This window comes from Centroberyx gerrardi, chromosome 1 (assembly GCF_048128805.1).
Source record: "Centroberyx gerrardi isolate f3 chromosome 1, fCenGer3.hap1.cur.20231027, whole genome shotgun sequence".
Lineage (NCBI taxonomy): Eukaryota > Metazoa > Chordata > Actinopteri > Beryciformes > Berycidae > Centroberyx > Centroberyx gerrardi.
In genome coordinates, this window is record NC_135997.1 from 17,064,231 (window position 1) to 17,084,881 (window position 20,651).

Below are 20,651 nucleotides of genomic sequence, written 5' to 3' on the forward strand. Positions count from 1 at the left end.
GCACGCACCATTAATTGTGCTGCATATATTGAATATGGAGACATGTACCAATACAAAGGATCTGATAATATTTTGCTCTTTTCAGTGTCTCTGTATTGTGCCATCAAGAGCACATGGACTTCATTAGGGAAACAAAGGTTAAGTGTAAGGCAGTGCTGGCAAGATTCTTACATTATAGCAGAGATGGTGGATAGGAAAAAACATTAAAGGTCTGTGATTATAGTGTAGAAAACATAGGTAGAAAACGTCGGCTAGGCCAGGAAGTACTACAAAAAACACAGGAAGTAGGAAGGGCACTGGGCGCCTGCTCGCACTGATTGGTCCAGCTGAGGATAGTGCATTTCCTCCGCCTCGGTCCGCTAAACATACTTTTATCTCTCGAGTTCCCCATCCCAGCCCCAACTGAACCTCATCATCTCCGGGCGATTGCATGAACGCTGATCGCTAGGCTTTATCTTGTACCCTGGAGGTTGGGTGTGAGCGAGGTAAGCTTAACGCTTGAACGCAGGCTTTGTCCCGGCAGTCAAACCAGAGAGACGAAAAACGCAAATTACCCAGCATCCACTGCCGAAATGCGAGACTTTGCTGGACTTGTTGGCTAACCTAACATAGCTAACGTAATGATCGGTAATCCTTTGCAACGTAGCGACACTATGACATACAAGGTGAGGTGGGTTTAAATCTGACACAGTTGGTTATGTCGTTTGAGAGGCGTTTTAATCCCGTCTCAAACTGCCACAGTTGCAGAGAACGAACGTGTTGAAATAATAAACGTTAGCCTGTTGTGCACAACGAGCAAGCTAACACTCGGCTACTGCGTTGGTAAATATGAGCTAGCTAGGGTAACATTTGCTAGCTAATGTTAGTTGGCCTGGCGGCAGTCGTTCCTAAATCGATTGAAATTCGTTTTGTCAAGTCAATGTATTTGAGATTTGTGTGTGAACTTAAAATGTCTCTTGTGGCTGTAAATTAATAGAAGACAACATCCTGTTTGATCAGAGGCTTTACAGTTGCGCCAGAAATCTCCTAGCAACCACAGCTGTCGCCATCTTGGAGGGCCGGATGGCGTGTGCGTAGATAATGGTTAAATATGTAACAGGGCATCTGAAAAAGATACAAGTCGTGGATGTGGATCAATACAGCAATGTTATGGCATGTTATGTTAAAAGTGAATCGTGTGATAAAGTAGATTTGTTTCCAAGTTGAGGCTATTGTGACACAGACATGTCTTGTCTTTAGCTGTAGACCCTGCTCCCAAAGCACTCTGAGTTTTGGCTTTTGGCTTTGCAAGATTGCAAGATAACTGGCCAACAAGCTAATTTAGCAAAGCACTTAATGGTAATGTTAATATCTATCTATTAGACACTACAAGGTACTAGCTAGCTATGGTTGGCTAGATAACCAACAAGCTGACATTATATAAATATAAAATTGGTCAGATGCATCATGACAAAATGATCAATCCCTGGTGTCTGTTTGATACTGTTGAGACGTCCAAGTTGTAAACAGAAATGCAATCGAGCGGGGGGCACTCAGGCCCGACAGTCGGCACAGATGATCTTATAACAATGCCACTTTATATATCATTTATATATCATTTATAACGATAAAACGATCTTGATAATTATCACGATAAAAATTTGTTGCGATAGCGATGATAACCTTTTGGGATTTATTTTTGATAAAACAATTTTCGGCATCTATTTTTCCTCAATCTACACAGCAACTTGCAATACAAACAGCAAATTGCGCAACAGAAATAGGCTTGCGGCACAGATGGACAATACTAACAGCCAATCACACAGCAGAAATGGCTTGGCGCACAGACAAACTTAACACTAACAGCCAATCAGACAGCAGAAATAAGATTGTATGTTGCTGAAGTATACTCACAACAACAATACGACACAGAGTGACCACGCTTATTGAGTTACTAGAGAAGATAAGTGGATCTAGATTAGCAAGACGTAAAAATAATGAAAACATACTACAGACGGGGATGGAATTTTGTACTAAGTTAGACTTTCAATTAATTTGTAATTGCATACTTACACTATGTTAAAAAAGCTTGCTGATTTTTGTCTTTGTTTGCTAGCTAGCCAGGAATATAACTTAGCAAAGCAACTGATGCTAACATTTGTCTGTAACTGCTAGCCACTATAGTTACTAGCCATCCACGTTAGCTACTGTGAATATCAAATGTATTAACAGCAAGACATAGTGACCTGACCAGATTCTATGGTTGGCTAACAAGTGTAAACAGAAAAGGGTAAGATATATCAATGATGAACAGATCTGTCTGCAGCCAAAACCAGCATGGAAGTGTGTGTGTGTGTGTGTGTGTGTGTGTATGATGTTCCTAAACATAAAGGTTAAGAAAAGAAGGAGATCATGTAGCACAAAGTCACAAAAATCATCCCCATGAGAAATCTATCCTCAAAACAGCCCAAAAATCTGGTTTACTCAGTCGGTGCTCAAGAGCGTATAACATTGTCATTGACATCTCCCTGTTTTCAAGGTAAGAGAACGCTTGTAAAGCAATTGTTGACAGAAGTCTTTAGAAATTATGCAACAATAATCTGAACTCAGTTCATGTTCAAGTGTTCCACTAACAAAATGGAAATATGTCCAAAAGTTATGAGAGGGGGAGAGCACGATGAGTTAGTGAATCTAAAGCAGTCAAACAGTAAATTAGAGATCTGAGATTACTGTGTCTTTTTGTAATTCCGTAGCATCCTAATCAGTGGGTAAAGACCAACACAACATTGTCTACTTTTTACTTTAGAAATGAATTCCCAGCCCAGTAGCTCACAAAGAGGTAAAGCAGTACGCCTGCCTTATGTCAGTTGAAACTTGGGCTGAATGCTGTCATGAAATTAAGGATGATTACAAAAATAGTTCAATTCCAAAATCCACAAAATCAGACTTTTCTCTGGCTTTTCGAGGGATTCGGATGGCAAAGGCTGTGGAGCATGAGCTGGCGTAACACCAGCTCACACTCTGTGAGTGCATTTTTGTGCTACGGTGTGCCACAGCTTGAAATGATAGAAATCTGTAGTTAATTTGACGCAGTCCCTGTATTCCCATGTTATAGGCCTACTACAGGATGATATAAAATGCAGATATTGTTTGAAAATCTTAGTTTAATATAGACGAGAACAACATGGTCATCCCAACTACAAAAACAGTTGCTATAGGCCTTTTTATATACTTTTTAATATAATTCCTGTGTGTCTGTGTCAGTGCAGTGACAGGAAGGAAGTGGAGAATATCCCTTTGGCTACCAACAAGCTGGTGATACAGACAGATACACACACAAGGCCAAAAACCCGTAGACATGCTCACACACACACACACACACACATACACACACTACTTTCATGCAGTGTGAAAGTCAGTGCAGATTTCTCAGCTTTGTTTGCCGCATTTCACCCTAATTTCCATCCTGTTAATCAAAGGCATATCACCAACATGATAATCAAATCTGTGGCCCTTTTTATGGGACTCTTCCTCTCCCTCCTCTGTCTGTGTGTCTGCCTGGTCCTGCACCTCTGTTGAGCTGTCGAACTGTAGGATTGGTTGAATCTTGTCGGATATGGCTGTAGCTAACCATTTAGCTACAATATGATTAATGTCACATTTGTGGCTGTAAAGGTCACAGAGCATATGCCAAGAAATCACATCCTAAAATGTCTAGCCATCCCCTCTCTCTCCTTGTTCCTCCTCCCTAAGGCATCGTCTCTGCTCGGCTGTAGTAGAGTCACTGCTGTTAAATCCTGGTTACAACCTTGTATTCTCAGTGAGATCTTGCACATGTGAACGTTAGCTGTTGTGATGATGTTAATAGCTTGAGTGTGCCAGGATTGGATGTTTTCTGTAGGATTTTGGCCTTTTTCCTTTGGGTGGCGGCTAAAATCACTTGAGCGGGCCGCCTAGGTGATGGATAAGCATGATGGAAAACCCTGAAATTCTTCCACACAGTTAAGATAGTGCAGTGGTTGACATCAAATCCTATTTTAGTTTTTGGGTGGCCTAGTGTTTAGAAAGATCATCCTTCAATACTTATGTATATTTATTGAAGACTACCTTTCCTCCAGGCTATATATTCAGCAACTTTTAAAAATTAAAGTGAACAACACTGATGTTAAAGTCCTGCTTCTTGTATTTGGAGCTCATTGCGAAATGCTTCAGTTAGAAAGAGCCAGTCTCTCTTGAGACTCAATAAGGAGCTGTTCTCAAGATCTGTTAAGACTTGACCTCTGACCCTGCTGTTCTTTTATCAGGCTATTGCCTTTTGAGTGCTCATATAGTGAATTTGCCACCGGCATTTTGATTGTATTTTTACTTATGTACTTTGTTATATGTTAAGGGGCGGCTGTGGCTCAGGAGGTAGAGCGGGTCTTCCTCTAATCAGAAGGTCGGTGGTTCGATCCCCGGCTCCTCCAGTCTGCATGTCGAAGTGTCCTTGGGCAAGATACTGAATCCCAAATTGCTCCCGATGGTTGCGCCAGCACCCTGCGTGGTAGCTTGCCGCCGTTGGTGTATGAATGTGTGTGTGAATGGGTGTATGTAGGCATATTGTAAAGCGCTTTGGATAAAAGCGCTATATAAATGCAGTCCATTTACCATATGTTGTTTTGTTTATAATTGTAAATTGTGAAGCTGCTTTCTTGTCCAGGGGCCTGTCTCACGAAGCAAGATTAGTGGGTTAGCGAGCTAACTTTGGGCATAACCTGGCTTTCCGTCATTACAGTGGCTCACTTTTTAGCGGGGTACATCACCATGGTAACTTAGAGTGCATGGCTAAACCTGCTCCGGAGCAGCTTATGTTCAGGCTATCGGATCCAAACATATAACAAGCCTGCCTCCTCACCACTCCTTGAGGATCCCATGGATTTTTTAAATAATCTTTATTGCAAAAAATGGATTTTTTGTATTACAAAAACATTGCGTTCAAATGAATGAGACAATATAAAGAAAGGTACAGGATGATACGATTGAATTAAGAGATATTAAGAAGGGCTGTTAACAGGACTGTGATGTTCAGAGACTGGCAGAACCACTTTGCTTTTCATGATGATTTTTTTATAGAGATATATAATAAATGGTTGGAGATATAATAAATGTTTGTAGCATTTTCCAGGCCATTTGCCCACTCAATGAAAGAGGGAATCTAACAAATAGCAGGTAGCTTACATTAGTTGACTTTAGTTGCCAATAATGAATGAAATGAACTATTGCATATTAAGTGCGCTGAAATTCTTTCATAACATTTCCAAGAGTGATTAATGCAATAGATTGCACCCATATTCCATCATTGCAGCCCTGGGGAACATGAGGCGACTTTGTGAATAGAAAATCTTTTCACAGCCTCAGTATGACGACACAATATTGTATCAATTAAAAGTATGCCCACTGTGCATTAATGGGGCAGTGATAAGCCTACTTAGCTACTCACACATTTACACTACCTACCTACATTTTTCCTCCAGCAGTCCTGTCCAGCCTTGGCAGCAGTGACAGCGTTATAGTGTTTTGGTGTTGCTCATATTTATTCATTTTAACAGTTTGTTCTTCTTGAGAAAAGAACACAGATGTTAGTAAAATGTTAGTTTGTTTCCCATTTTTCCCACTTCAACAGTCTACTTAATGTGTTGAAATTGGCAGCAGCATTTGTTTACATAATCCCACAATTATTTATACTCTATGGCTTTTATTGTTTGATTATTTTATTTTCTACTATTTCTTATTTTTATATCCTAGCTGTGTGCTTGGGCTATATTGTATGTCCTTTTCCCCGTTGAATCATATTACTTTGCCGCTGTAACAATCGAATTTCTCTGGGTGATCAATAGTTTAATCTTATTTTAAACCCACTGCTCTTGATCTGACTATCTTGCATGTGATTGGGTGTTTGTTACAAACCCCGCCCCTTTCATGTGAAGGCGCTCATAGCTGGATTGGAAAGTCCTGGGTTGACAGAGCCAGTTGAAAACCACCTTTTGAGAGACTGGTTAGTCAGGATTGACATAGTTAGGTTTTGTGAAACCAGCTATCACAAAGATAATGTGAACTTGCTTTGTCACATGAGACAGGCCCAGGTCTCTCTTGAACAAGGTTTTCAATCTCAATGGAACTACCTGGTTACAGAAAGACACACACACAGACACACACACACACTGGGCTTGGGCCGATATTCGATAATATCGAATAACAGTTTGTTCCCTCACTCTACTAAGCCTACATTGTTACAGCTGAAACTGAATATACAGAGCAGTGAAGTGCAGTGAGACGGCCTGTCGTTTGTTTACGGAACAGAACTGTGTGCATTCGTTTATTAGTATGTCCTGATACCCCATTTTATCATAAAATCTGATGAATATTGACATTGACTCATAACCTCTTATTGAAGAGGTTATCAAACAGTTAGCCCAGCTCTTTCAACTAGTTTGAAGTTTCTATTTGGTTGCAGGTAGTAGGGTTATTTTGAATGGTTAGGTGTTATGAGGTAATTTTATTTGGAGTAATAATTGGTCCCATGAATGGATTATTTGACTGCATGTAGCCTAATCATTGTATTGCATTAGAGCTAATACTAAACGTATTTTAAAATTGGTAAAAAAGATGTTGTCTTAGGGTTTTGTATACTGTACACTGTGTGTCACAGATTGGCTGAAGATTTTGTTATTCTGTTCCAGGTCCAAAATGTCTGAACTTTTTATGGAATGTGAAGAAGAGGAGTTGGAGCCATGGCAGAAACAAGTCCCACAAGTAAACTTGGTGGATGATGATGACGATGAACCCATCTTCGTTGGAGAGCTCAGTATGTTGCAGCACGTCCTTAAAGGAACATGTTGGTGTTTTTTTCTCAAACGTCTCATTTCTTTGCTACCTCAGATCCACCAGGATAAATTGTTACTCAATCCACATCATGTCATCAAATTGGCAGTACAAAAACACATTACCATCTGCCACTTACCGATGATTCTCAAAAGTTATAATCAATCTAAGCAAACTGATGATCGCCATGAAGGGCCCAGACAGGTACCATTTGAACCAAAGGCTGCAAAAGGAGCAATATTGTGTTCAAATTGATCTCTGTAAATTTGAATTCAGTACCTCAGGTGAATATTGTGATCATGAATATTGCGGTGGCAACATGAATTGGGAGACACATGGACACAGATTTCTTTACGTAATTCTTGAAAAAAAAATACTGTATGAAAGATTTTCTCTGACATGCAACTTTTTTTGGCTGGAGATTCTGCACAACCTCAGAACATCTTAACTGGGAGGCTGTTTGAAACCTTGAAATTTCTGTGATTGTTGATATTTTTCAATTGTGCAGTCATATGATTACTGCGGACACAGCAGAAAATGTGAAAGAGGTGGAGTGAAGGAAATGAGCCAAAAGTGAACAACACTATTATTTTCCTTAAGTATCAGTATTTATGTAATTATCATATTAAACATAATTATTTTATTGTTTTTATCTGAGGTGCTTCCAACAAGCCATTTTCAAAGGAATGCCTTTTGATTTAAATGGAAAATTTCAGTTGAATAACTGTGAATTAATATCCCATACCACTACCTGCAGCTGACCTAATGATACAATGATATTTTAACAGGAATATTTCATACATAGCTTGAGCTAGTCTGCCAGCATGTATTTGATGCCAAATATAAGCATGATCTTGCAAATGATTGCACTTCATTGTTGACATCGAATCTTTGAGTCACCATGCGCTAACTGTCTATGTGCTATTGCATACATCCTCGGTTAAAATGTTTATTTGCAAACGTTGGCTTACATCCAAGAACAAAACCTCCTGTTGAATTGCCACTTTGGTTTTTGTGTGTATTCTTTCAGCTAACAACCAAAGGAACAGTAAGCCTAACCCTGCACCTCTTCAGAGAAACACTGAAGGAAGACCAGGGATACCGTCTCTTGCTCCTCAGCCTGCCAGAGGCTCAGCACAAATAGTGCTGCCATTGACTTTACCTGGGAAGGCAGTGAATACCGTGAATACCGCACCACCCAGTATAACAACAATAACTCCACAGCCTGTTATTGTCAATAACCAGGTATTATTATTGTTTTACCTCTTTAATGAGAACAAGTCTAATGAATAATGTGAATAAAGCACTAATTCCTGTTAATGTGGTTCAGTATTGCATGGACATGTGTTGTAAATAGCTTGTCATGTAATGTACGTAAATGGTAATATTGTTGATATATACAGGTACGTTGAAATATTCACTCTAAATTTTTCCTAGGGCTTCATTGTGACGTCTCCACAATTATCAAGCAGCAGCGAGTTCATCGCCTCTCTTGGTAAACAGTACCCCCCTGGAACTTCATTCACAATACTACCAGGTAAAACTGAGGATAGCTCTCATAAAATATTATTATGGAGTAAATCTTTTTTTTTTTTTTTTTTTATCATTTCTTTTGTGATGACATAGAAAACCTTTTCTGGTTTTTCTGGTAATGTCAAGTTATTATTTCCCATCTTTCAGCCGGTCAGCAGCACCTTTTGCAGCAGGTGACTCCAGCCACGTTGATACCTGGTGTCGTCCATCGGCCTCAGGTGCAGCAAATCAACAACAATATTGTGACTTTGTCCAATGTCCAGAGTCCTGCCGTATATTCAACACCATCTAACCAGCTGCAACCCAATCGGTCCAACTCGCAGTCTATCCAGATCTTTTCTTTGCCTGTGAAGGCCAACAACAGGGGTAAAAAAAATTTTTATGTATAGTCTGCACTTGCTTTACAATACTTTAACTTCAGTCAACTGGCAAGTGACTACAAATTAAATATCTTTTCTTGGTTTTCACACAGATCAAAGCTTAGTCAAACGAGCATTACCACCACAGCAAAATGACAGCGCAGCAAAAAGAACCAAGTTTGACTTGGGTATGTTTCCATTGAGAGGGGAAATTCTTTGATATTGTTTTACAATCTATTTATTATAAGCCAACCTCTTGATGCAGCATGGCCATATCATAGTTGCTGCTATGCTGTGGTTGCTTGTTTATTGAAACATGTCTATTGAATTTCTGTAGAGCCAGCTAAAGTGGTTGATCTAGTGGAAAATGGGATCTTTAGGAAGAAGTGTCCCAAGTGCAAAGAAGAATTCCTTCAACAGGAAGCCATGAAATGTCACATGATGGTGAGTGAAAACCTTGTGCATCTTGTCAATATTTGCACAATTTACAATAAATATACATACATATCAAGTTTCTGTTGTCCATAGAAGTTGTATTCTGGAAATTCTCAATTTTTTTAGAATTTTAGGATTGATTTAAAAATCTTTGATTATGCTTATGAAGAGAGTAATTCAGATGCACCCATCATACAGCTGCTTTTAGCAGCATAATGTGGCTCTCTAGGATTGTTTTGCTGAGCTTCAGTCACGTCATCAGTTACATTGTGTTTTTTTAAAAAGAAAAATAGGTCAAAACAATAATTTATACCACAACTGATTGCACTACTTAATGAGCATACCTCTTATGTCTTTTAAATGCACTGCAGGATTTTTTTTTTTTTCATTGTGTGGTCCCAGCTGGCCTGGTTAGAGTAGATTTGCTTAGATTGCTTTGTCTGTTTCCAGAAATCTGTCTTGTGTTAAAGTGCCATTGCGCATTAGACATTAGAATACATAAAAACATGCAAATATACATAAAATCATACAAATGCAACAGTCATGAAATTCATTGCAGTGCATTGCGTAGTCCAGTTGAGGTGCAGAATAGAAAGGATGCCACCGCCGTTTCTTGGGCCCTCCCCCTCTACCTATGATTAATCTTCGGGTTTTTGTCACCTTTTTGACCCCTGATATGTTTGCATCCCTGTACAGGTGAGTCAAACATGGACATTAAGTTTATTTTCCTTGTATTTTAGAGCTGCTGTGCTAAACTTGTGGAAAATGTATTTCCATCAACCCCGAACAATACTTCCGTTAATGCAAGCAAGCGCATCATGCTTGTCTCAGACTTCTACTACGGCCGATTTGAGGGAGACAGGCCCAAGCAAGAGGGGCAGAAGACCAACACGACCTTCAAGTGCCAGAGCTGTTTGAAAGTACTCAAGAATAATATCAGGTATGACAATGCTATTTTTCAGTAAATGAGCAGGGTATAGCTAAAACAATCACATTTACATTCAGTGATGAGAAAAAATGTGTAACATGGATTGGGTATCAGAGGTGCTGTGTTTCTGGATTGCTTGATATTTGATTACAGTTGTTTAATTTAAAGATCCCGATCCCTAGCAGTTTGTAATTCAGCTGCATGCTTAATTGTTTTGGTGAAACCCTTTGAACAAATGTCTAATATAGATTTGTTTTTGTCACTGTAATGCACTTTAATGAGGCTCCAGGCCAAAAAAACGCTGATATGCCATCAATGATGACAAAAATGACGTCTCCCACTCGCTGCAGAACTGTAATATTTTTTTGCAATAGCTTTAAAAAATATTTCAGAGGACTTTGAACTGTTATCGGTGTTAATTACAACTCACTGAAATGGACATAACAGCATGGTGCAGTTAGGTGAAATGAGGCATACTATTCAAATTCTCAGGTTTTTCTATATATTGCAAAAGATTAAGGGCTTATCGAAATCAAAACAAATATCTAATGAACTGAAATCTTTCTAGGGGAATCAATCACACTAGTCCAAGGACAAAATAGTATTCCGAATATTGGCATTCAAATGCCTGCTTTATTGGCCCAATCTGGAGTTATATGTGGCATCCCCCCCTTCAGCCACTGTCGCCCCACTTCTGGCTTTATTTACGTTTTGATGTATTGATTGAAGACTTTTTTTCACTCAAGTTGATTGACTGAGCTTTTGATAGAGGGAATAACACACTGTGACAGCTTAAACATGAATTTAAATCTATTTTGAAGTTTTAAATGCTTGTGTACGTGTGTCGTTTGTAAACATTGGAGCAAAATGGACCTGCATTTTAAGGGTCTGCTTTCAAAAAACTGTGTCTATATCCCATAATTAATATACTTGCAAAATGCAGATTGGGGCTTAAAGGGAAGGGGAGCTATGTTTACTCTCTTCATTGAAAAGAGATCTGTCCCGTGCCCATAAGGAAACCACAGACAAGTTCCTTGGCCCTCATCACAGTTTTCCTCTCAGATGGATGACAATATCAGACCGTTTTCCCTCATGGGCCTAAAGATGAAAAATGACTGCTAGTTTAGGTGGCGTAAGAACTGCTCCTTTGATTAAATAACTTTGCCTCAGAACATTGCAAAAAAAGCCTCTGTAAGCTGCTTTTAATGGGGAAACACATTTGTACTGCAACCGCACTCTCGCAGCAGAGGTCATAGTTCATCCGCATAAAAATTTCTATTAGGGGAGCTGAGGTAGCAGAATGTACAGGCTGAAAAATGGGCCGTGCCTCGTCAGGGCAGCAGTGGCAGGTAGCTGTGGAGGTGCTCACAGCAGCCACAGACACTACATCATTAGGCAAAACAAAAATCTTTGTGTAATTGCTGGTATTATAACGGCCATTATACATGCTTAGAAAGTGAGGTGCAAGGAGAATAGTTCATTTATCTTTTTTAAAACCTTTGGGACCTGAAGCATAACCATTGCATGCATACCGGCCATGCGTCATTACATTTTTTTTTTCTTTCCCCACTGCTTGACTATGGTTTGTTTTAATACGTTACTTTTCCCTTTCAAAAGTGGGGATTTTAGTCAAATCAGTGAAGCTCACTTGTGAATGTAGAATATGATCCCACAGTGGAAGTTTTATTTTGCCCAGTTCAATTGAACCGGAGCTGTGACAGAAAGCAAACTACACGGTTGGGGATCTTTCTCAACACTAAAGATTTTGGACGATCTTTTGATATGACTGACAGAAAATTAACTGCTAGACTGGGTGGACAAAATAATGGAAACACTTAAACAATATATCAATATCAAGTACCTAAAAAAGAGTAGGGCCACCCTCTGCCTTCAGAACAGCTTCAATCTTTCTTGGATTGGTGGAAATTTGCTTCAACTTCCCATAAAGGTTCAACGATGTTTAGATCTGGCGATTGAGGAGGCCATGGAAGGCATTTGACTTAATCTTGGTGTTCATGAAATCACACTCGCTTTGTTTCATACTAACACCTTCAGTTTGTCATGTCTTTAGTGTCCGCTGTTACTCTTGAAAACATGAAAACAATTGTAAATACCTATTTCATCTACTCTTAAATGTTTCTTATGCAAAACGCAGTTGTTAGTCATCCCCCAGGGTAATCAGCGGTGTCACTCACACAAACTAACGTTCACAGTCTGTTGAAAGCGCCTCACTGCAGGGACTAGCTTGCTGATGCTCATGAGATCATACATGTCAAATGGTTAAACAACCTTTTCTGTGATGCTCTGTGTGTGTGTGTGTGTGTGTGCGCCCTCCCTTACAGGTTCATGAACCATATGAAGCACCACCTGGAGCTGGAGAAGCAGAACAGCGAGAGCTGGGAAAGCCACACGACTTGCCAGCACTGCTACCGGCAGTACATGACTCCATTCCAGCTGCAGTGCCATATTGAGAGCGCTCACAGCCCGTTTGAATCCTCAAGTAAAACATAACGGTCTATACAGCTGATTCTGACATAGCAAATATTATAATGAGTGGCCGTTTGTAATTTTCTTTCTCCCCCCCCCCTCAGCCAATTGCAAGATATGTGAATTGGCATTTGAGTCAGAGCAAGTGCTGCTGGAACACATGAAGGACAACCACAAGCCTGGGGAAATGCCCTACGTCTGCCAGGTCTGTCACTTGTTCGTGAGTTGTGGTCTATATAGGTTTAGTTTAAAGTGTCCAGGAAAACAACATTCACTGTATCTTACACTTTGTTTTACCTGGTTCCACAGGTGTGCAATTACAGGTCCTCTTTCTTCTCTGAAGTGGAGACACATTTCCGAAGTGTCCATGAAAACACAAAGGATCTGCTCTGTCCCTTCTGCCTCAAAGTTCTTAGAAGTAGTCACATATACATGCAACACTACATGAAACATCAGGTATGATACCGAGTTTAATCTTGTCTATTGTAAAGCTAGTCTGTTTTAAGTGTAGCGTGCCTAGTTCAAATGTTGTGACTGACCCACCGCGGTGTGTTTATATGACAGCCTACTGATGCTCTAAATCCTTAAGCTAGTGAATGGTATAATTGCAAGAGTTGGAACTCGTGCGTTGCACTATTAGCTCCAACTCTAAGGTTGGATTGATTTGGTTGTCTGCCGAACACCTTACTGTAATACATAACAGGCTGACAGTAAAGCCTGCTTCTCTTCACCTGCCCTAAAGGAGCAATAAATATGGTAGAGTGGAACCATATAAAATTAATTGCTGTTCTATTAATAGCCGTGGAAGAAGTTAACTTGGTAACCAGTTGTGTTCTTTCAGTGAACCCAAATGAAACATCTCAAGAATTAGACTCTTGTCATGCCAATTATTACATATTTTTTTTATTGTAAGCCTGCAATCCTTTTTTCTATTTCAGAAAAAAGGAATCCATCGGTGTGGAAAATGCAGACTGAATTTTCTCACCTACAAGGAGAAATTGGAGCACAAGACTCATGTCCACAAGACTTTCAGAAAACCCAAAGCCCTGGAGGGCCTTCCTCCGGGAACAAAGGTCCGACCCTGTCATTATGAGATCTGTACTGCATTTATTACAGACTGTATGTTTGAACTATTCCAGCATTAGTACAATTATACACAATTATAGTACATATTTTTGGGTTTCTTTTTCTCTTTTCAGGTGACAATTCGAGCATCCGTCACAGGAAAAACGCCCATATTACCCAGCAGTCCTGAACGATCTGGTTTTAATGTCAGTCCAGAAGCACCAAGTTTCAAACCGCAAACCAAAGCTCCGGTCAGTATCTCCAAGTCTAAATCCAACATCTCTGGAGCGGGAAAAGCCAAGCCCCCTCAGATCAAGAAGCAAGAGCGTCGTACTTCCAAGCACAACCTGGCGCTGAGGAACCTCAGGTTGTTAACTGAGCTCTCAGCAGTATTAGTAAATACATTAATAACTAAGTTTCTTTTAATGGAAAACTTGTCAGAATTCTTGCCTTCTGCCATTCCAGAGTAAATCTTTGTGCAGCGATTTTGCAGGTCAAAAAAGTGTCAAGTTTATTTGGTAACTTTAATGGTAACTGCATAGCCTTAGTTTTGTGTAAACGTGTCACGTTTTGCATCTCATAGGCAATCAAAATTGGCTAATTGATTTTGCTGAGTAAACACTGAATGCCAAGTGAACTGAATCCCTTACTAGTAGCAGCCTTTCTATTTCTTTGGGTATGTTGGGCTGGCTAAAAATTATATATTGAATAGCAGATAGACTGGCATGATATTTGGCTAACTTGACTCAGTTATCAGAAAATCAGTGTGTTGGTTTAGTCACAGGACATGGGCTGTTAAGCAGATGATGGGCCATAAAGAGGTAGAGGGATAATGGAGCAGTAAAGACCAGTTTAATAAAATTTGGAACCTGCAGCCTTCCAGCAGACAGACTGGTTACATTTAACACAGACAACATAAATTCCCTGTAACAGTAACCTTGCCTAACATCTAGGCATCAGACACTAATGACTACAACTAGCGATCATGCAAAACATCAGTTTCTAAATATTAGAAATGTTTGTGCATTTGCTGTGATGCACACCCCCAATTTAATTAAAAATTCATATAAAGTAAAAAACATTATATCCTAATGACAAAAAAATGAAATAAATTGTCTGCTGCAATACTCTAATATGACCTGGCCCATGAATAGAAATCCATTTTGTTTAATATTTTAACACCGTACTTTCGTGTATGAATGAAATGTGATGTACTGATTACATTCTTTCCTGCCTTCAGAGTCGATGGAGGGAATTACACGTGCATCGAGTGTGACACTAAGGTTGCCGACTTCTTTTCTCATTATCCGATGATTTCAAATTGCGGTGCTTGCAAATATCGGACAAGCTGCAAAGTCTCCATTGGGAATCATATGATAAGGTGAGTAAAGATGTTGATTTGAATTAGTATTTCACAGTGTTGTACTGGAGTCAATTTCAGGTTCTCTGCATTCATTTGACAAGTCTTGTGACTTTTTCTGCCCTATGTTAGGTTTCATAGTGCCATCACCAAAAACAGGTTTTGGAAAATGGAAAATCGGAAAAATCCAACTGTGTTAAAGTAAGTGAGCTTCATGAAATGATGGGTTTTTTTGCTAAATTTTGACCACACTCATACAGAGATTGTGTAATGGTAGGGGCGGGGGTTGTATTTCACCAGATCTGAAACTAATCATGAACAAAATGTCATCTTGCTTTTTCCCCCAGATTAACCCTGGTCTGTCTCAACTGTGACCTCATTGTGGACGCATCAGGAGGTGACATGATGAGCAAACATTTAACTGACAGACCAAATCACGTATGCAAAGTCATTCAGGAGAAAGGTATTGTGCTTGTTTGCTGTAGTACCACCTGAATCATCGGCAGAATTTTGTTCAAATTTTCTTTATACAAGTTTCTTGAAAAACTTATCTTGTTTTCTAACCCAGCAGATATCCAAGTTGAACATCAAGGGTGAGTAGCAGCCACTCAGCGCATTATATCATGTTTCCCATTTATCTGTGATCTATACCTGATACTTGACAATGTACAGGACTGAAGAATATTTCCCAAATTCTAATGGTGATGTAATGATGCTGCCACAACAAAATGGCCTCTCAGGTTTCAATTTCATTCAGTATAAAATGGTTATAGCTCAAATGAAGGGTTACAATAAACATTTGCAGTTCATGACATGGACCTAGTATACAGATAGTATACAGATCATGTGGCCGATCATTCTAATGAATATCAGTTATTTTAAGTTGAATTCTTAAGTCTTATGGTCTACACTTCAAATGCGCAATACTCTATTGCTTGGAAATATTGTATGTTGCCCCTGATGAGAGCATTACCTAAAGGCCAAAATGTAAATCTAAATAGTACATTCATAACAATGTAAAAAAAATAAAAACCTGTCCTTTCATGCAGGCTTCCTGCTTTTGGGGAGCCATCAAAAGTCATATACATCTTCACATCAGTACCTGCTGAAGGACCAAAGAAAATTGACGTGCAGCAAGTTGAAAGTGTCGCATCTGGAGGTGTTACTCTTGTAGAAAATAAAGCCACTGTTGACCAACCAGAAGAGGAGTCGGAGCAGAGCGTCCCAGCAGCTGATGAGGACGAGGGGACTCAGACAGAACGTTCTCCTGAAAGGGAACTGAAGCATTCATTGCTGCCCAGTTTGTCGTCTTCCACGGTCTGTAAATTGGAAGAGGGTTTGGTTCCCCATGATGAGTCACTGGGTGACTCTGTGAGCCTAGGTGTGGGAGAGCAGGTCAGTGCCCCGCTGCAGCCCCCTGTCTCACTGACTGTCCTGAAGCGGGAGACAGGGACGGCTCAGACTGAGGTGAACAACTCATCCAGTCAGAGTGACGAACCAGAAAAGACTGCAGAGTAGTGGATTGAAAAATCACTTCTTCATCAGACATACCTCTTTAAAAAAAAAAGGTATTGTAGTTTGATTTACCCTACCATTCGTATGACAATATTGCTTGGGCTGCCATATTGCTACTAATCTCCTCAAGATTCATGTGTCCGGCTAGCCAGTATCCATCTGTCCATCTTTTGTTGCATAAATATTTGCAAAATTCTGTAAAATATCTATGTATTTATAAATTAAAATGCATCAACCAGTATCACCTTCCTTGCCCTATAAAGTATACTTTCAAATGAATATCAAACACCAGAAACCATTCCCAGATCCCAGACCACTCACTGTCAGCTCTCCATTAGATCTAGAGGGTCTTGGCCCACTCTGCATCTCTGCACAATTTAAAATATAGTTAAAACCTGGCCGGCGAACCAAACTGCTTAATGTTTTCCCTCAGGAACACAACACACACGCCCTAACTGCTCTGCTAAAGGTGCTACGAGAAGCATCTTTAAATATCAGTTTATCATTGTCAGACTAATTGTGATGCATTGTTATAATTACCGTAAACAAATGAGACCATGGTCAAGATGATTACTAATCTGTCCTATGCCGGTGTTTTTTTTTTGTGTTCTTTTTTCTCCATTTAACACAAACCCCATTGGCTCTGTGGCAAAGAGGATGTTGCTGCTTGCCCCACCCCCCCACCCCGGTGTCACTCTACATGCATTTCTTTTCCATTTCACTTTACTGAAGAGGATAAACATGTAGGAGGATAAACAGCAGGGGCTGTTGGCCGGTCGCTCTGTTCACCACTTTTGGCCGCATGGGTGAAAGTGTGCCACAGGGAGTTCGATTGCAGACGCTTTACACAAAATGCAATGTCATGGGGCTGTTAGACTCTTCGTCTTGTTGTTCCATCGGCCTTTCACTCCTTCCACCATCTGCCATTGCGAGAAACTCAGAAAGCTTTAGCTCTATTTGCACTGGAAGAACAGTTGACCTCTTCCTGTTTTGTGCCATAAAGTAATGTCCCTTTGAGCCGTAAAGTAATCCAGCAGATTTCCAGTGAAATCCGACCCGGTGGCACATAGAGGCTGCCAATCGTCTTGCCGATGATCTCATTTGTTTATGGTAATTATACTGTGATATATCGATGTTAAAATGGCACACATGGCATCCCTAACATACACACTACAATAATCTCACTTTAACTTTGATTTCATTTTCTTTGGGCAAATTTAAATTATTTTTTCCTTACTATTATTACCTGATGCTATTCCTCATTGCTATCCTGATTTGCAGGTGAGATGTTTTCATAAGCTGCTTTTTTTTTTTTTTTTTTTTTTTTTTGTCATCATCACCAGCAAATCCATTGTCTCTCTCTTTGATCCATGGTTTATTGTTTTTATATGTGTAAATAAATCTCCATGCTTTAATCTGGAAACTATTCCTTTCTGTTGAGTTTTAGGCTGCTGTGCCTAATAAAAAAACTCATATTGATGCATCATATCATTCAAATTAATCTTTTCACTGTTTTCCTGGTTTGTGACAAGCAGGTGTGGACAACAACTCTTAAGAGGTGTATTGTTACCAATTGGGGAACAAAAATGCCAGTGTTGGATTATTATATGCCTGAGCTAGTTCTGAGTATCATAACAATTCATAAAAGATTAAAGATTAGAGTATTTTAAAGACAGAAAATGTACTAATGGCTATAAGTTTCAGGTGCACTATTGAAGCTCGAAGTCCCAAGGAAATTGATATCAGATTTTGGTGAGATGTGAGGTTCTGATAAAATAGAAATGGTTTCAGCAGTGGCAAGGGGCATTATATTGGTGAATGCTAGAGAAAAGCCCAGTGGCAGCAGATGGAGCAATTAAAAAAATAAAATAAAAGAGTAACATGCAGTTAAGAAATATGATTGTATCGCCCTTCTTGTAAGTGTTTTGAAAGTGCTACCTTGTAAAAGATGAACCAACAGAACTGTGTGTGGCTTTGGACGGCAGCACAGCAGCTCGAGTTTACGAAGATGTCGGCCCATTTTTACGCCCCAAGTGTTGGTTGATTAAGTTGCTTTTCATTGTGCGTTTACAGACAGAATAAATGCAAATTTATTGTAGGCCTGGGCATATTTTTTTGTAATGTGACTTTTTTTTTTTTTACTTTTTTTTGTGGCCTGTGTTATGACCTTTGACTGACTTCTGGTAAATCACATTGCTTAACATCTCACAAAAAGCATTTTTCATTATACGGTTTTGTTTTTTAAGATGGATTTTAACCTGTCTTGTATATATCTGTAGAGCGAGCCTTGAAATGCATCTTTGGCTATGATGAAACTGTAGATGTAACCCCGAGTCCATTTTGAAGACATTCCTCTAAAATATTGTTCTGCTGAATCTTTTTAGGACAAACACTCTCTTCAGTTAAAGGTCTGTAAACTACTGAATTTGGATCAGTGTTTCCCTGTTGTTCTGTTATGTAAATAAACATTTACTACATGAGGTAAAAGTCCTTGGGTATTTTTGTATGAATGTAGCTTGCTAAGGTAGCCAGGTCTGCATGAGTCTTACAGGAACGTTGCATTCCAGAAATGACAGAAAGTTGTAAATTCTGACTTCCCACCTGGAAAACTGCAGTGGATCGGCCTTAGAAGTCGGAATTCCAAGTGAGAAAATTTCTCAACCATGATTTTTCAGAGATGCAGTTATCTGACATCACAGCAACATGAACTGTAAGTTGCACAGCATTACTTTTAATATGTTTATAATCCTCAAAGTACACTGAAGTTCAATTTTCAGTGTTGCCTGACCTCAAGCCATTAAAGCATCTGTGTGGTAAATGGTTAAACATAAATTTGAAATGTAAAATTGCACCCACAGTTGCTAACATTTTGTACAAACTTATGTTGGGCAAGCTATATCTTTCTTCCCTGGTTTTTCCCAAGCTTCATTTGAAAGTGCAGAGGTTGCAGTTACGACCAATTTTTTTGACTTTGACTAGAAAGCCTTTAATAAAAATTCACACTAGAGGATGGGCCTATAGGTTGACATAAGCTGTGATTGGTTCTTCTGTCAAGTCAGTCATCAGACCAAAACATAGGTAGGCCTATCAACTATTGAAGAAAGGAATGATGGCGCAAATTTCCCAAAGAATCTGCAGAGAAAGTTTGAATGGAGTGAATAGTGTTAAGTATAAAGATGTAACAGAAATAGGAAGAACTGCAAATGTTCTGTAGGCTCATAATTTCTGTTGACTCTTCTTTAAGAATTATTTTTGTTTCACCCTGGATGTGTACCAAGGTGTTTTGTTGCTGCTCCTTCCTCCTTCACTTTACCACTTGTCTTTTACAGGGAAGTAACATGGAGGAGAAGAAGAAAGGAAGGGACAGGAGAAGAGAAAGGAGAAGAGGGGGGAATGAGATAACTACTGCACTTCAGCATCATAAATGAGACGACAAAAGATGGTCACCTCATGCCAACAGATGTCCTCTATAATCAGTTTTTAGTCAACATATGTAACAGATGTAACTTGCCATCAGCTTTGGTTTAAATTTGAATTAGATATTCTAAAACTTGTGCTTTTATCCTAATTGATGGTCTAGTCATCTCATATATCAGTTGAAGAGCATTTGATTGGGCACAACAAACAATACTAATTTACTTCCTGAAGGCTTTTGGAGATGCTTAAGCAGCTTCTTCATCTCCACCAATATACAGCAAAGAGAAAACTTAATGAAAAGAGATGATGGCAGTTGGCAGCCTTGGGAACATCTGTAGTTCAGAAGTGTGTATGACTGTATGGGTTCTTCAGTTACCAAGCTGTTGACACACACACACTCAACATCTGAAATCATTACAAAGGATCTCAAAGCTGCACATGTGTTTTTAGAGAAGTTGGTGTATCACATAATTGAATGAATAGCATCTGAATACTCATTTCATACTGCATGTTCACCACTATGGATTTAAAAAGGACTATGCTACACATACAACTGTCTACATATGGTTGATAAATCCACTCTGCCCTAAACATGAATGAATATGCACTGGAATATCTCCAGACTTATAAAAAGCTTTTGAAACTGTTAATCCTGACATTACAAATTATCACAACATGCGCTCATGGGTACAGATGGCTGCACAGTTTTATT

The 20,651-nt window shown here is 39.4% G+C and overlaps 1 protein-coding gene across 1 annotated transcript; it reads left to right on the forward strand.

Annotated features, from left to right (window-relative positions):
- The first annotated feature begins 382 nt into the window (after positions 1-382).
- On the forward strand, positions 383-18,998 carry znf280d (zinc finger protein 280D). Its single transcript, XM_078284899.1, has 18 exons — positions 383-485; positions 6,699-6,823; positions 7,871-8,085; positions 8,278-8,377; positions 8,521-8,739; positions 8,846-8,920; positions 9,070-9,176; positions 9,908-10,107; positions 12,438-12,595; positions 12,687-12,787; positions 12,892-13,038; positions 13,521-13,655; positions 13,782-14,014; positions 14,888-15,028; positions 15,140-15,208; positions 15,355-15,470; positions 15,576-15,600; positions 16,057-18,998. Exons 2-18 carry the CDS (start codon positions 6,706-6,708, stop codon positions 16,523-16,525), a joined length of 2,628 nt encoding a protein of 875 aa, XP_078141025.1. The 5' UTR covers positions 383-485; positions 6,699-6,705; the 3' UTR covers positions 16,526-18,998.
- Positions 18,999-20,651: the final 1,653 nt, after the last annotated feature.